The sequence below is a fragment of the Heterobasidion irregulare genome, assembly GCF_000320585.1.
Source record: "Heterobasidion irregulare TC 32-1 unplaced genomic scaffold scaffold_11, whole genome shotgun sequence".
Taxonomy (NCBI): Eukaryota; Fungi; Basidiomycota; class Agaricomycetes; order Russulales; family Bondarzewiaceae; genus Heterobasidion; species Heterobasidion irregulare.
This window is the reverse complement of record NW_009258207.1, coordinates 980932-996511: the sequence shown is the minus strand read 5'-3', so window position 1 is coordinate 996511 and position 15580 is coordinate 980932. Positions and strand designations below refer to the sequence as shown.

Sequence of the window (15580 nt, the reverse complement as noted above, 5' to 3'; positions counted from 1 at the left end):
ACTGTTTCGCAGGGTCCAATGTATCTGCACAGGGAAGATACCGGCTTGGAAGAACGACCTTGACGCCTCCTCGGAGCCTTGCATACACAGCTATCGCCGTTCTATCACCCAGCTTGTAACGTCGTATGTCACCAGGCATCCACGGAACCTGGCAGTTACTTGGCACTCGTCCTCACGTCGATGCTAATGCGCCCATGTCCCGTCCATGTGAAGATGACAAGACGAATCAAGTCGTGCGAGCAGGTAGAAATGAACAGGACGTTCTTCGATGGGGCGAGAATGCCATTCAGAAACACTAGAACATGGTGTCATTACGACAAACGAAAACATTCTAATCAGCGGGGGCGAGCAAGTTCATCTACTTGATCCACGTATGAGTCGGTAGGAGTTTTTGAGTGGATATAAGTACTGCTCGTCGATGTGATCAAGCTGAGCCATCGAATCTAGCAAGCTACTGCCTTCGACGGACAGCCGCTGCGCGCGTGCGCCACTGGTCTCTTTAACATTCACCGATGATCTGTCAAATATCCACCGAGAAGTCAGAATCTTTGGAAGTCACCGAGATCTAATCCCAAAATCTTTGTTACGCACTGCTCTCGGGGTGTTGTCAAATCTGTGCATAACCAACCCTCAAGACCCTCAAATATCCTACTGAGCGCCGACTTTGCAATCAACAGTCAAATATTACGGTCGTCAATACTGGGTGCTTCACGGGGATCATTTGCGAGAAGCCAAGCGGAAGTCAAACGGAACAGCAATGCATTAATTCGTGACAGAACAAGTAGCCAAGTGAGTGACGGAGAGTTCAAGGAACGGGTGAGTAGTGGGGAATCAATGTCCGGGATGTAGCATACATTCTCAGTGCTCAACATCAAGCCCGCCATTGCTCGCCCGTGAGCTGACAAACTTAAAGGAAGATATTGATCGGCGTGCAACCGATGTTGATCAACCCATTCTGGAAGATGCTGTGTGAGTGTGATGTATCAACCAAAGAGAGATCAACATACGAAGTTATTGTTCTCGCAGCAGACGGGCTGCTGAACGCAGTTCGCACCGCCTCCAACGCCGATGACCGAGATGGGGTCGCAGCTCAAGCCGACGAGAACATTGATGTCCTCGAGGACAATGCCCAACAAGCCGAGGAGAGAGGTGACAGCGGGAGCGGTGGCCTGTGAAGTATCCAAGGATAAGACACGACGCTCTCACAAACATTGAAGATCAATGTGTACCGATTGAACCGAGTTGCAGCATTGAGCATCACCAGTGTTGCATTGACTAGCAGGGATAGTCGTGGTGGTGGCCGGAGCCGTCTAGAAGTCAAAGGATGAGGAGAGCACAAAACATGTTGCACATACACTAACGTACCACAGTGACGGTAGTGGTGACGGGAGGGTGGGTGGTGGTGGTGGGAGGGGGTGCGCCCCATGGAGCGGGCGAGGCCGCAGCGAAGGTGGCCAAAGCCACGACGAAGACGGTGGAGATGCGGAAGAACATTGTAAGGATTGAGATGAAGCTTGCAACTGGATAAGATCTGCGGGCTGTCGAACTAAGGATGGTGGGCGTCCAGCTTTTATATGATTCTCTGCAGGACCCGTCCAGAGCTCTAACCTTACTCGGTTCCAAGCATCAATGGAGTTTGGGCGCTAGCAGGTGAAAAGGTGCCAAATGCACCTGGGAGACGGTGCAGAGGGGCCCAGTCTGGAGGCGAAATTTTCCGAAGCGGTGACATCCTCCAGACCGCTCGGTCAAGCGTGGACCCAAGGGTCCGCGAAAAAGGTCGCACAAGGTGGACGCTGGCCAGCACATCGGTCGTCCGCTAAGGCCACGGCGTTGTTAAGTCTGTGGGAAGCGACAAGATGGAAGCCCCGAAGGTGACAGCAGCGGCAGTGATGGACTAATTTGAGGAGAGTAAACAGATGACCATTGACAGAATAATATGTCAAGCCCGAGTTTGCATTGACTCTCGGACCATTATCTTCTTGCGGGCAGCGATTTTGCACTGATATCTGCCGGTGACCCTTGGGCTCCGTAGATCCATCCCCATTGGAGCAGAGCAAGTCAAAGGCACCGGGGTCGCACAAACTCTATTCAGCTGCTTTCGTTCCGAAATAGCCTTGCTGAGATTATACGTCACCCGAAGATCCTCAAGCTTCCAGGACTTCAAGGACCAAGAGGGAGTCTTTTCCGGTCATGACAGCGGGTACATACCGGGATGAACTCGAAGCTCGTGGTGGGTACGTGAGTGAGCAGGTACTCGTACCTCGTTAGAAGCCCCAGCGCACAAGGCCGAAGAGGTAATAAGCCTATACGATGTGTTTCACACGGCTGGCAAGCACTTTCCAGTCGGAAACCAGCAGACGGGGCGCCTGCTTCGGCTTTTTCTTCTCACGTGACGTGTCTGGGCCGTCTATTAGACTGTTGGGGCAGGTTGGGGCTAAGACGGCGACCAGAGAATCGATTACAGATTCACAGGCACAGTCAGTGCTTGAAGTGTGCTTGATCACTGAGATTCTCTGAGGTTGTGCTTCGAACTCTGGTTTTCCCGTTCTGAACATCAGTGTGGCACTTTTACACTCATGCAGAGGCTCCGCGCGAGATCACAGCACGGTACGCCTGTCAGCGTACATCTGTGACCTATGACCTTTCTTCCCTAACTGTAGTTTCATGCAGATAGGCTTTGCTGTCTGCACTGACGTTCTTCAGTGGCTACTGGCAGCTGTTGGTACAAGCCTGCAAGGAGCTGCTGTCACCGGGTCTTACATTTATGTCCGATGTGAATGTTTTTAGGCCACAATACGAAGGAAGATGTGACAATTTTTTTCCCGTGGGGCTCGTTCAAGTTGTGGAGTAGCGGTATGTCAGACGAATATTTTCTCGTCATCCATGTGTGCCTTTGACTTATTTTGCTGTCAGGCACTACACCCGTCATCACCAAACTTCTGTGGAACGCATCGTTCAGCCTCGCAGTCATGTTCGACATCCATCTTCAAAGTGCGACACCATTGGCTGCAACTGGGCACAATGGCCGGACATCTGATCCTGTCTGTTGATCACGCATGCTCCAACGTTCACCTATGGCTTCACTGTGACCGTGTTTAGGGCCGCATCGCTTGCAGCGTGCTGGATTCTACCCAGTGAGTGACAGCTTGCTTGCTATTGTACCTGACGTTCGCCATTGCACACGTCGGCGGGAACCTTGGGAGCTAAGCACCTGAGAATCCAAGATGCCATCAACGCTAAACCCGAGCGCAGTACTTTCACCTCCTCGCCTATATTATGCTAAGCTAAGATACTTTTCGTTGCCGTTCTGAGCAGATTATGCATGGAAATCCTAAACGCTCATTAAAAGCTACTTCGCCTGTGGTACAGTACTGGCCCTCCGATGCACTAGTTGGGATTTCTTTTTGATTGACCCGCCAACGTGATCCAACTCACACATATTTCAGACACTGATATCAGTACCTGCATCGCCCAACAACTCGCGCATGATTTCTTACCGTGCCTTATCAGAAAACGTCTCTCAGTGATCCATCGGAACACGTCATAGATTGAACGTGCGATTCAGTAGGCAAGGCCCGAATCTCGAATTCAGGACGCGCGCAGCATCTTGTTTCTCTTAATTGAACCAGATCAGTTCCTTCATCATACTGTTGATTGTCATCTTGAGATTATGGAGGTGCCAGCCCAATGGGGCGCAGACACAACCGCGAAGTCTTCTGGAATAGGAGAAGCTTCGACAGCCATCAACGAATGACGACAAAGGAGACAGCGCGACAAATATCGAACAACCAGCTCCCTCAATTCCTTTATTCCATATTTGTACTCCAAGGCCGACATTGAAAGGAAGCTAACCGAGCGGGACTGATCCATACAACATAGCGAGAAAGCCTGGTCAGATACGTGCCGATTGGATGCTGCCTGGCTTATCAGCCTACTCATTGCACAGCGGTTTGACGGGGCAATGAGTTAATTACAGTCGCCGATGGTTGGGTAGATGGACAGATAGACAGACTGATACGGCGCTTTACGCCCTGGGCTCAGATGAACCTTGTGATATCCCATGGTATCACGAATTGATTTTTCGTCGATGTTGCTTGTTCTTCGTGATGAGAGACAGTGAAAACACGTAGACACTCAACAAGAACGGAATCGTGTCTCTTAGAGAGCTGCCATCACTGATCATGGCGAGTGGCTGTTGGGATTCGGGGAGGACTGATTAGTACAGGCGAACCTACATGATTTGATGTACTGGCCAGTGGTCTTCTAGATGTGAGGACCGTCTGTGGCGATCGGTCTTGATTATATGTCAAAAGGCATGCGCACAGTACAGCTCACCGGAGGAATGTCGGCGTTTTGAAGAATGCCTTCAAGTTGCCTGCGATCGTAGAGGCAGGTGATGAATGCGTCATACCCTAAGTCAAAACACCGTACACTGTGGGCCGGGTCAACGCATCTTCGGTTTAAGGTGAATGCAGGGCCCAAGACGAGGCCGATGAAATTCGCGGGCTTTCAAATGGAGGTAGGCATATAGTCTCTCCAACAACAGATCTTCTTAGAATCCCTTCAGTTCTTGTTTTGATGTGCGCATACAACGAACGCCTGGAGCAGCAGACACAGCCTACTTGGAGGTCTTGCTGTTCACTGGCACCAGAATCGCCAGACAATAATCAAGCGCCGACACGTCCAAATGCGGCAATCGGTAGTGACTCCGAGAAACCCGTCGCCTGCGGCGCCCACGCATTGCGGCTGTATTCAGCCTCTGGGCTGTGTCCGACCCAACGCCCTTCCTACTCATAACGACCTTCACGACTTGCCCGCCGACAACCATGAGCGGGCCACTCTACAACCGGCTGTCTGTCGACCAAGACAAAGAGGCTCTCTTGTCCGAGAAACTACGATCTTCATCATATTCACCCCCACGCCCGACTTCACGATTCAGCAATGTGCCTTCCGACTTCTCTGCGCTATCCAGAGGAAGCTTCAGGAGCTCGGTCTCTCAGATACCGACGCCTGGGACGGAGGAAAAGAGACCGCCGAAATTCGTGAGTTGTTTCTGAGCGGCGTGCGTCTCAGGTCGGGCTGTTGATCGACGCATGATGGTGGTGTAGGAACCTTTTTCCTTGAGGTTGGGAGTGGTCATGACAGGAGCCACGATCATGATCATCATTGCACTCGCGTTGGAGATCGCCTTGTTTTTCTCTCAAAGGGATGGTGGTGAGCATTGCGTCATTGCAGCTTCTATAGTCTGATTCAACAAGAACGCCTTCAGGTTTCCATGTTCCACGACAAAACAAACTTCCACTTGTCTCAACGCAGTTCCTCACAGTACGTGTATCTGAGTTGATTCTTGCCAAAATTGACGCCTCGTACAACACAGTCGTTTTTTCCTACGGCCATGATCATCCCAATTGCATTCACAGTCACAACGTTTGACTGGATGATGCGCTGGTGGCAGGTGAGGCGTATTTTGTCTTGTCTTCCGTCCCTGTCTAACAAACGTAACAGCCATATATCGTGCTGTCTAAAGGGCATGCTCGTGCAGAGGATGGTTTGTTGTTGGATTATGTATGTTCTCAAGAGATATCTACAAGAAATCATCAAGTAATGCTAATTGAGTTATCTGTGCGCAGATTGCCATGAAGTGAGTACATATAGCCACAGGCATCGCCAAACTCTCTGACCGTGGTCTATTCTAATTTTAGCCGATTTTTGGTCGCATACCAATCCATGAAGCGCAAGCACAAAATTATCGCCCTATCGTCGTTCACAGTCATCTCGTCATGGTTCTGGCAGCCTCTGGCCGGATCTCTATTGTCCATCAGGCAGCTTCCGGAGTCGTCAGGTGGGCTAGAGCGCTATCATCGAGCCTTATCACGCTATATTGAGCGAGGTGACATGTAGGATTTGCCGCGACCAGCATCCGTACCATCGGTCTCTCTCCAGATGTCGCTGATCTGGGTGCCTTCGCCGCGTCTGCGGGAGTGAGTATGTTTGTTATCGTGTGAAATACGGCGTCCTAACACTTAGCATCAGTTTGCCGCAGCTTCAGGTACTTGAATCTTAGATCTCCATGGAAAGTCTAATCTCATTCTTGATTCCTTCGAGTGTACAACGACCTTCCGGATCCTCCCTTCGTCCAGGGTGGATGGGCTGCAGCAGAATTTGTCGTGCGTCTGACGTTTGTTAATATGCTCAATGCCGGCATCACTCATCCGCTGATGCATAGTTTCCAACGGAACAATACTTCAATGGGACCGTCGCTGTCAACACTACAGGAGTTCAGACCGACGTCGAATGCGCCAACCCCATTGATTTGACGCTCTCTACCTCCGACCCGTCTCGATTTAGCGTCAATGCCACCTCTATCGACGGATGTCAGCTAGGTCCAGTTTTCTTTAATTCAAGCGATAGCAATCAGCAATATGGTGTTACAAACGTTCCTCACTGTGGCAGTACCTCTGCGAATATAACGCAACAACCGGTATTCTTCTGGTTCTACCATGTGAAAGGTGATGGGTCGCATGAAGCCAAGGGCGTGTTCTGTACACCCAGCATACAGTTGTTCGATATCATGGCGAATGCAGATCTGGCTACTGGGAGCCTGATCAATGCTACAAAGCTCGGTAATTATCCCACTGCGAACAACGTTTCTGGCGATCCATTGAACGGAAACGCATACAATGGGTAGGGCTTGATCCATCATTTCTTGTATATTTTCCTCATCTTGTGCGTTTAGCCTCATCTTCGACAACAACACGGATGTGAATATCAATGCGCGCGCACTCACCATTAAAACTGAGATCCCGGGCGCCATATTCCGTTCCGCCACCCAAGCAGATGATGGCGTTGATTCCGTCTTTCAGGATGTAGACGGCTTCGTCAATCGAACAACCCAGGTCTATGTACGCGCATTCTTTGAAAGTATATGCCTAGCACTCATCGAGAGTTTCAGACGCAATACTTGGCACTAGCCGCGAAATCCGTATATTTCGTTGCAGTCACTGACCAAGTGCCAGCCGTATTGACAGAGCTTGCGCCGCGTCTGTGGATAGCGTCTGTCCTTTCGTTTTGATATCGATCGATGTTGTCACTGACTTCAACCCCCAGCCCCATTCCAAGCCATTTGTTGTCAGTCAGCCTCATCGCCGTGGGCATCATCATCATTAGCACGCATATCATACACTGGCGCTCTCGACGAGAAGTCTACCTGACGCATGCGCCAGGCTCGATCGCAACGGTCGTGTCGCAAACATCCCGCTCTGGATTTGGCGAGCTGCTGCTGCCATACGATGACGAAGAGCGTATGCAGAAGAAGTTGGAAGGGCTGCGATTCAGGTTGGACAAGAGGACCGGGGCGATCGTGGTCGACGACAGAGCTGTCGCTTTTGGTGGACCGAGTGCGCCGAGCACGCCGGATGCTAGGGAGCAGTCGATGATGGCGCTCATGGGGCAGAGGGAGAGCAGGGAGAGTGCTGGTGGCGGGAGGGGCGGGAGTACGGAAAGGTACAGCGATCGTCCTCCTCTCACGAACCGCAGCTCGACCCCGCTTGCGACTGTTTCCGAGTATGGCAACGAGGGAAGGGAAAGGGAAGGGCGTGTGGAGGACGTTTGAGGGGTTCTTCTTGGTCTAGGCTTTGTTTTGATGCTCTAGAGTGTTTTCGGACTGGACTTTTGGAACTGGACTGTTCTCTATCCGTCGTACTGTACGTGCTAGCGCTTACCGTGGATATTGTGCCTTTGCGGGGTGAGTGAGTGATGATTCGCAAGGCGTGAGGATAACCCGGAACGGGAGACCACGCCTTCGGCTTTAGCGATGGGTTGGCATGCCATGCGTAAGGCCTTATGGCCGTGTGAGTAGACGCCGGGTCGTTACTCAACCGGGTCGGGCCTATGGTTGGAAGAAGCATTTGGCCAGTCTAACTCAGGCTCGTGGGCCAGAACAGGCGCAAGTACGGGGGCCCAGAATGGTGAACGGACGAGACTCAGCAGGCCAGACGCAAGTCGCTAAGTCTGTACCGAAAGCAGATGTTTGTCGAGTGACTTGGAGGAGGCATGGGAGAGCAGCGTCCGATACAAGCACTCGAATGCCTATGTAAGTGAAAAATCGCCGGTGCAAGCTATGTTCCATGGACAGAGCGAGGCTCAGGGCCTGAGGCCTGAGCAGCGTACTTTCGGGAAGGGCTGGACAGCGGGAGGGGGGGATTGCTCGGGGTTCTGAGAACATCATCGGTGGATTCGAATCTTATACATAAGGACGACTGCTGGTTTAGGAGACTCATAAGGTGGATGCAGATGGGGAGATCATATTTAACTACAGGTCCTGGTTCTGGTAAACGCCGAGCGGAATACATTAATCAAGCGCGAACTGCAAGACGCTCGTGCATGTCTTTTTGGGCGTCGCAGGCGATGTTGGAGGAAGTCGACCTGCTGTTTGCAGTGTGTGCCGCGCAGCGGGCTGAGAGCAAAGTACAACATTGAGACTAACTCGATGGCCAGAAAGCGGCTTGATTGCTTCCATTCGAACATTGTTTGCGTGCCGCTGCGAGGCCTTGGTGGCTCACCAAAACTTCTCCTCTTCAGGGACCTGACGGATGTAACCCGGCGGCACGCTCCGTAGCAACTGCTGGGGAGAGCATGTCCCGAAAGGAAACTTGGGTCAGCGACGCCCCCAAAACGCGGTCCGTCGTGCAAGGTGGACGAGGGAGCGACGCGCTCGAAGGAGCGGGGATTACGGTACCCAAAAGAAAATAAGTCTTCTCGCGGCATCTGAAAATGAAATTAATGAAAGCTCTAAGAAAATTGGCTTTATACCAGATATGTGCGCGCATGCATATATGGTGGCGCGGCCGAGGATCGACCATGACCTTAAGGATTCTATAAGTGGCGCGGCATGATGCGGGGGTTGGACATTTGGACGGGCAGCGCGGCAGCGAGAGTCGGACGGTACAAGGTTTCGAAGGAACAGCTGACGCTCCACACCCCACTCATGAGACCAATAGATGTCAGTGAAGAGACATAAGTACTCGGGACCTGAAGGTGCTCATAGAAATATCTGCCCAGGCACGGGAGAGTGGGAGCACCGTTGGAGGCACGAGCGCGTGCAGCCAGGTGCGGAGCGGACCATGTCCTGCAAATATCGGAGAAGATCGTGAACTGACAGGTAAAGGTGATATTGAGGCTGTGGGTATTTTTGCGCGGCACGATGCGGGCACAGCCAATTAGACGTTCCCGATGCCTCCATCACGCCAGTCGACCAGTGACAGATTGCTGATTCAGAACACTGGCACGTCGCGCGGTGCACGTTGGAGAATGGAAATCAACGCTACCCAGTCGGAGCTCACAGTTCGGAAGCTGATAGCTCGACGATCGAGGAAAGGTTGGGGTAGCTGTGGCTTCATAGGCTATGACGGCCGCGCGCTCGGAAGATGACATTCATTGGCACCCACGTCGAGTATTGCTAAAGACGAAAAATATATGGAGTTCGTACGCAGAGTACAAGATGCAGCCGAGTTCATGATACCTTGAGAGTTATTAGGTACTTACGACTTGTGAAAACCACAATGCCAAGGGTAACGGACGTACGATCGTCGATCCACGATGGACTTCTCACCGCGATATTTCATCGCGGATATAGGTCGCTGTTCGACTTTCATAATGGCGACGCACGTGTCCAAGACATGTGCGTGTCGGATCCTGTGTTCATCGCCTCATCACTGGCAACTGCACAGACGGTATTTGCCAGCATAGTGCATGTGGAGCCTGTGAAAGACGAATACAAAGTGGATGACAAGTTGGAGCATGGAGTGACAAGGAAGAAGGGCCGCCGACATGGCTCATCATGAAATGCGCGCCTTGCCACTTCGACGTGTCAGAAGGGATTCAGGCTGTACCTTGTGGACGGATGGGGAATGTCTGAACGGGTCCGCGCCATGGGTGCGGCGGGGAGCGCGCCTCGACATATATTTGAGCTCGCGTTCGAGGGTGCATCGTATGTAAGTTCCACACAAGAAAAGTATCGAAGCTGGCAGCGACGATGACCACAAGGCATCGTAAGAAGTGGTCGTGTGTCAACGCGGCAATTATGTGTTCTTATCCGTGTCCACAAAGGTCCGTGCTATGTAAGGGCATGCCAGCGCAGGGTTGTAATGCCGTGGCTAAAAAAAGAGACAAAGTCGGCGGGAAGAGCGCCCCGATCACACTCATGGAGACGTGTGCACCGATCTGTTGGCGCAACCGCGTTCGCGCCCGTGCGCGTCCAGATGCGGAGTCTAGATGCACAGGTTTGTCGAGATGATTGTCTGAGTCGAAGCGGGGAAACACCTAAAAACATTGACTTATTAGATGAGCTCGGCTGAACATGGGCGCCCGTCCATATGAGGGTCGTACATCTCTCTCACAAAGGTGATATTGGATCTGTGACGAGAGTTTGATACTCGAGACGGACCTTTTTGTAGCGAGAAGCCCCGCTTGACAATATCGATGATGAGAACTAGATCCCTGCGATCCGGAATAGCTGAAACGTTGGTACATCGTGGGCCCATGAGAAATCCCTGCGTCACGAGGGTGAACAATTCAGTTCTACGCTCACCCCTTTGTTTGACGACCAGAAACTGAGGATTGGGGAGCCCGATGGCAGCGGGTTCACTCCCAACCTCTGCGCGCTGGACATGCGAACCACTAGCATGTTTGTAGGAATGGGTTGCTCGGAAGCGTGAAGTGTCATCGGGCGGGCAAGAGCGTGAATAAGTTCAGCCCGTATGCGGATGAAAATCTGTTGAAATGCCGAAGGCCACCTTAAATGCGACGGGGATTGGAAGCGCAGCCCCAGCCTATGTCATTGGGCAAGCAAACCTTGGCGTGGAGGCGGGTCGAGAAGGGAATACACCGCCTGGGAGCAGCGTGCTCGGACAATGAATTCCTGAATTCTCAGGCCCTCGCACCCGCGGAAATTACAGAGCCAGATGATGGGGAGGCTCCTTCCTCGCCGCTCACATCGCGCCGTCATGATGACGAACACGTGATGCAGCGCGACGCGTCTTCTTGCGCGCTTGACTCAATTGATTGGCCTCTACATACATGGTCCAGCGGCACCGTGGGCCCAGCGAGGCCGCGACGGTGATTTGACACTCCTGTCACCCGCGACTGGAGCTATTCGAATGACGGTTAGCGGAGCACAGCTCGTAAATGAAGCACGGTACCATGATGGATGTTCCACACTAAATTCTCAGGAGTGCCGAGACACTGACATTCTTGAGAACACGAGCCGACCCGTCCTGAGATATAAAAGCCCCACTGCTCGAGAGTGAGTTCCTCAGTTCGACAGCCTCGCAGTTGCCTTACTTTCCTCGCTCACTCAGCCAGTCCTTCGCTCGTCTTCGCACTCGCTCTCATTCACAATGTTTGCTCGCGTCTCCACCCTTTTTGCGATGTTCTTCCTCGGCCTCGCGCTGATGGTCTCTGCGACCCCTGCTGCCTTGAAGCCCGTCGCTCGTGATACCATCCCTGCCAGCCAGTGCAACACCGGTGATCTGCAGTGCTGCAACACCGTTGAGAACGTACGTGCTGGGTGTCCAATGCAACTGAAATATCAGCTGATGATGTTTCGTTTCCTATTCATTTAGGCTGACAGCCCTAGCGCTGCCGCTCTTCTTGGCCTGCTCGGCGTTGTTGTCCAGGGCCTCGATGTGCTCGTCGGCCTGACTTGCACCCCGATCACTGTCATTGGTGTCGGCTCTGGCGCCAACTGCGTCCAGCAGCCCGTCTGCTGCGAGAACAACAACTTCGTGAGTACCTTGCCGATCAAATTCCATTGGAACGGGGTCACTAAGCGGACCCATTCTGCAGAACGGCCTGATCAACATTGGCTGCACACCTGTCAACCTTGGCCTCTAAAGGGATCATGAGCGGAAAAATACGTTGGGATGAAATTGGTTTTGGGATACCAGCTTCTGTCGGACAATATTTTCGGGACCTTCCTTTCCATGCTCGAAATATGATCGTGTTGGCGCCTTCTGTCGCTTCTTTCTAAGTGTCGGCATGAGCATGAAGTGTCAGCATTATCAGCTTTGATCGAACTATTGGGAGCAAGGTTCGTTTTCCTATGGTGCCGTGTATTCCCGGCAGGGCGCGGGGCAAATGAGGGGCTGTGATTCGTATGGTGTTGACTCGCTGAAGATTCTGTAATGCTAGAATTGTGGGCTAGGAATGTTCCATGACGCGCCTCGACATGATCGATGAACCTAACTCTGAAAAGGTAGACAGAATGCGGGACGGGATTGCACATGGGACATCCACGCCGTTGGACGCCACATCTGAGTCAGGACAACGCCTTCGAATAGGGAAGGGTTTGACACTGGGCTGGCGACGATCTCCGGGGCAGCTTCCTCCCGCGGGTGGTGAGAGGTTCTCTCCGTAGCCGCACGCTCGCTGTACGACCGGATGCGGTTGGCCGAATGCATCCAAGCGTCATGTCGTGGGAAGGGAGGTGCACGTGATACGCGACGCGCCTGTTTGGGCAGTTTCGGGACGCGTTTGGACGCGGCGTGCACGTCGTCCCGCTCGTCCTGGCCACGATCGCGAGCGCCGTCCGCGACGATCCGAACAGAGCCGAATATCGCCGGAAACGGCCATCGTTGAGCCAAAAGCAGAGAACGCCCCATTGGTCCCTCTTCTCGTCAGCGGCGTCGTCGCCCACGTATAAAACCTCGTCGGCGTCGGCGTCGAGGATTCCCCAGTTCTCGAGCTCCCCTGCTGTTTGAACCGCGTTTGTTGTCCACACACACTCCTATCCCAACCCTCTACCTCTCTGCTGCCATGTTGACCCGTATCTCTGCGCTTTCTGCTGTCTCTATCCTCGCGGTTGCTACCATGGCCGCCGCAGGACCCGTCGCCGCCGACTACGGCAAGCCTGCGTCCTACGCCCCCGCCGCTGACTATGGCAAGCCTTCCTCCGATTACAAGCCTGACTACGTTCCCAAGGACGACTACGCGCCCAAGGAGTACGGCAAGGACGACTACGCGCCCAAGGAGTACGGCAAGGATGAGTACGCCTCTCAGGACGACTATTCCGAAGACGCCTACTCCAAGGATGTCTACCCCAAAGACGACTACTCCAAGGACGACTACTCCGAAGACGCCTACTCCAAGGATGCCTACCCCAAAGACGACTACTCCAAGGATGCTTACCCCGGGGACGACTACGCCCCGAAGGAGTACGGCGAGTACGACTACGCTCCCAAGAAATACGGCAAGGACGACTACTCCAAGGACGAATACGCCCCGAAGGACTACGGCAAGGACGACTACTCCAAGGACGCCTACCCCAACGACGATTACTCCGAAGATGACTATGGCAAGAACCCGAAGGAGGTCTATAGTAAAGAGGCCTATGGCAAGGAGAGCTACGAGGTCTTCTACAAGCGGGACGGCGGTGAGGGCTACGGCAGAGGCAGAGGGTACGGCAGGAAGTCGTTTGACAAGTACGGCCACCACGGCCTCGACGACTTCGACGGTGATCGCTTCGACGGCAACGACGAGTACCGTGGTCGGGACCGCTACGATGATGATGAGTACCGTGGTCGGGACCGCTACGACGATGACGACGACTACCGCAGAGGCGGAGACCACTATGAGAACTCGAATTACGAGAACAACTACGAGAGCAAGTGCAACGCCGGCCCTGTTCAGTGCTGCAACACCGTCGAGGATGTGAGTCTCCTGATGATTGCTTGTATCGTGATACTGATCGATTTCGTCATGTAGGTCAACTCTGAGAATGCGGCTCAGGCTCTTGGCCTCCTCGGTCTCATCATCCAAGGCGCCAACATCCCCATCGGTCTCAACTGTGACCCGATCAACTTGGCGGCGGGTTTCGGTAGTGGCAGCAACTGCGTGTCGCAACCCGTCTGCTGCGACAGGGTCGAAGGAGTGCGTGGATATTTTACCTTTGTGGTTCATTGTGCTCACAGACAACACAGGGAGGCGTTGCGATCAACTGCAATCCTATCAACGTCGTTCTCTGAGCACATACCAGGTCATCCGCGGAGAGGAGAGGAAGGAGCGAAGGGGAGCGGAGGAGCTTTTATACCCACATACTATCTTCATCGTCTGTCTTTACAGTACCCCTTTATATTGGTAATTTTGGAGGGCCTACGGCATCGTGTCTACACGCGCACGTTGTCGGAACGCCACTCCCTATTCTATCTGTGAGCCCTGAGACTATGGTAGATGGGTCGCAGCTCACCAATTGCGCCCCAGCAAACTCGAAAGTCGGGTGCATTCGTTACTTGAGTGCTTGTGATATACGTGCTCTGGACAGGCTGTCGCTGCGGCTGTAAGACTTGATGCAGCTTGATGCACGCTCGTTCGAATCGCTTTCAAGTGCAAGCGACATGAACGCAAATGCTGCCACGCTGGAGAGAAACAACAGCCCAGTAGCACATTTCAAGAAGGTCCTATGATACACAGTCCATCCAATCAATCATACAGGTATCTAGTCATGGAAAGCATTCACCATTCAACCGCTTATCTCGGACTGATCACGGTTCTCATCGTAAAAAGAGTCGCTTCGATCGTAGCGGCCTTGCGGCCCCTACACGTCCCGTCTCTTCTTGATACATCCTGTATGCTTCGCGAAGATGATCTGGTGAAAGTGGGCCTGTGTCGCCCCGCCGAGCCTGAACTGCGCGTGCTGTGAAGACGACGAGAACTTGCGTGAGCACATGCGCTGAACAGGTGAGAGAGTAAGACGTAAGATGGACAGACCCTTTTCGACCATTTCGCCGACAAAGACTTTGGCGAAGCCAGCAACGACCTGGGCTACGGGCTGAGAGACCTGTTGACCGAGGGTCTGCTGGATGACCTTGCGGACGCCCTGCTTGGGGAGGGCGTGACGGCGGTAAGCCTCAAAGCGTTCGTATTGCTCTGGAGTGAAGTTCTCCATGAGGACTCTGGAAGACAGAGAAGAGAAAGATAAGCAAGGAGCACGGATCGGTCAGCATAGCATGGTGGGTAGGACATCAGACATACTTGAGATTGTCCTTGGACTGGGTCTGCCAGTTAGCAAGCGTAGAGTAATCGTCGTCCGCCATCGCTGGCAACAATTCGTCTTCGCCCTCACCGTCCTCGTCGGCCCCCACCCCACCAGGCGCTCCAGCACGCTGTCCCACAGGAACCTGTGCGTTTGCGGGCAAAACGACGCCCGCAGCTGCTGCAGCCGACGCCTGGCCTACGACGGGTGGCCCTGTGCCGATCTCTGTCGCGGATCCGGAGCCCGAGGCGGCGAGAGGGCCGGGGAGGGAGGGCGTTGCGGGCTGGGTCCACTGCAGCGCGCCACTGGCCGTGTGCGCGCTCGTGCTTGCGCTGGCGGTCAGGTCTTGGGAGAGCGGGGACGGACGGGGCGGGGCGAAGGCCTGAGCATGGGTGTGGGTGTGGGTGTCGATGACGGTCGCAGCGCCGCCGCCGCGTGGCTTGCGGCCGCGTTTGGCGCCAGTGCCGCCGCCTCGTCCGCGCGCGCGTGGGGTGGGTGTGCCGGGTGTGGCGGTGATGAAGGTGCGCTCGGGGGCGGCGTAGGGCGTGAATG

The 15580-nt window shown here is 53.6% G+C and overlaps 9 protein-coding genes across 9 annotated transcripts; 5 read left to right on the top strand and 4 right to left on the bottom strand.

Moving 5' to 3' along the window:
* Nucleotides 1-737: 737 nt before the first annotated feature.
* On the bottom strand, nt 738-1543 carry Hah1 (hydrophobin-like protein). Its single transcript, XM_009553239.1, has 4 exons — nt 1366-1543; nt 1230-1310; nt 1008-1169; nt 738-955 (listed from the first exon to the last, which is right to left on the bottom strand). Exons 1-4 carry the CDS (start codon nt 1492-1494, stop codon nt 908-910), a joined length of 420 nt encoding a protein of 139 aa, XP_009551534.1. The 5' UTR covers nt 1495-1543; the 3' UTR covers nt 738-907.
* Nucleotides 1544-2190: 647 nt separating this feature from the next.
* HETIRDRAFT_430020 (uncharacterized protein) lies at nt 2191-3050 on the top strand (the record flags this gene model as incomplete). The annotated part of the gene is made up of 6 exons (XM_009553238.1): nt 2191-2234; nt 2415-2477; nt 2583-2607; nt 2704-2722; nt 2788-2853; nt 2914-3050. 6 exons carry the CDS (start codon nt 2191-2193, stop codon nt 3048-3050), a joined length of 354 nt encoding a protein of 117 aa, XP_009551533.1.
* Nucleotides 3051-4577: 1527 nt separating this feature from the next.
* Nucleotides 4578-5295, bottom strand: HETIRDRAFT_411955 (uncharacterized protein). The gene is made up of 3 exons (XM_009553237.1): nt 5270-5295; nt 5109-5214; nt 4578-5042 (listed from the first exon to the last, which is right to left on the bottom strand). Exon 3 carries the CDS (start codon nt 4826-4828, stop codon nt 4619-4621), a length of 210 nt encoding a protein of 69 aa, XP_009551532.1. The 5' UTR covers nt 4829-5042; nt 5109-5214; nt 5270-5295; the 3' UTR covers nt 4578-4618.
* HETIRDRAFT_455157 (uncharacterized protein) lies at nt 4827-7612 on the top strand (the record flags this gene model as incomplete). Its single annotated transcript, XM_009553236.1, has 14 exons — nt 4827-5042; nt 5109-5214; nt 5270-5325; nt 5378-5455; nt 5506-5565; nt 5631-5641; nt 5703-5842; nt 5902-5981; nt 6034-6049; nt 6106-6167; nt 6227-6684; nt 6737-6902; nt 6953-7053; nt 7108-7612. The coding sequence occupies 14 exons, from the start codon at nt 4827-4829 to the stop codon at nt 7610-7612; spliced, it is 2055 nt and encodes a 684-aa protein (XP_009551531.1).
* Nucleotides 7613-9560: 1948 nt separating this feature from the next.
* On the top strand, nt 9561-10746 carry HETIRDRAFT_118870 (uncharacterized protein; the record flags this gene model as incomplete). The annotated part of the gene is made up of 5 exons (XM_009553235.1): nt 9561-9779; nt 9873-9988; nt 10108-10280; nt 10514-10563; nt 10693-10746. The coding sequence occupies 5 exons, from the start codon at nt 9561-9563 to the stop codon at nt 10744-10746; spliced, it is 612 nt and encodes a 203-aa protein (XP_009551530.1).
* Nucleotides 10747-11235: 489 nt separating this feature from the next.
* Nucleotides 11236-12240, top strand: HAH2 (fungal hydrophobin). Its single transcript, XM_009553234.1, has 4 exons — nt 11236-11302; nt 11358-11555; nt 11622-11783; nt 11845-12240. The coding sequence occupies exons 2-4, from the start codon at nt 11397-11399 to the stop codon at nt 11890-11892; spliced, it is 369 nt and encodes a 122-aa protein (XP_009551529.1). The 5' UTR covers nt 11236-11302; nt 11358-11396; the 3' UTR covers nt 11893-12240.
* On the bottom strand, nt 12240-12659 carry HETIRDRAFT_106079 (uncharacterized protein; the record flags this gene model as incomplete). The annotated part of the gene is made up of 1 exon (XM_009553233.1): nt 12240-12659. The coding sequence occupies one exon, from the start codon at nt 12657-12659 to the stop codon at nt 12240-12242; it is 420 nt and encodes a 139-aa protein (XP_009551528.1).
* Nucleotides 12660-12762: 103 nt separating this feature from the next.
* On the top strand, nt 12763-14206 carry HETIRDRAFT_181241 (hydrophobin-like protein). The gene is made up of 3 exons (XM_009553232.1): nt 12763-13707; nt 13762-13930; nt 13977-14206. Exons 1-3 carry the CDS (start codon nt 12814-12816, stop codon nt 14135-14137), a joined length of 1224 nt encoding a protein of 407 aa, XP_009551527.1. The 5' UTR covers nt 12763-12813; the 3' UTR covers nt 14138-14206.
* Nucleotides 14207-14546: 340 nt separating this feature from the next.
* Nucleotides 14547-14941, bottom strand: HETIRDRAFT_52848 (uncharacterized protein; the record flags this gene model as incomplete). Its single annotated transcript, XM_009552861.1, has 2 exons — nt 14547-14689; nt 14764-14941. The coding sequence occupies 2 exons, from the start codon at nt 14939-14941 to the stop codon at nt 14547-14549; spliced, it is 321 nt and encodes a 106-aa protein (XP_009551156.1).
* Between the last annotated feature and the right edge of the window lie 639 nt (nt 14942-15580).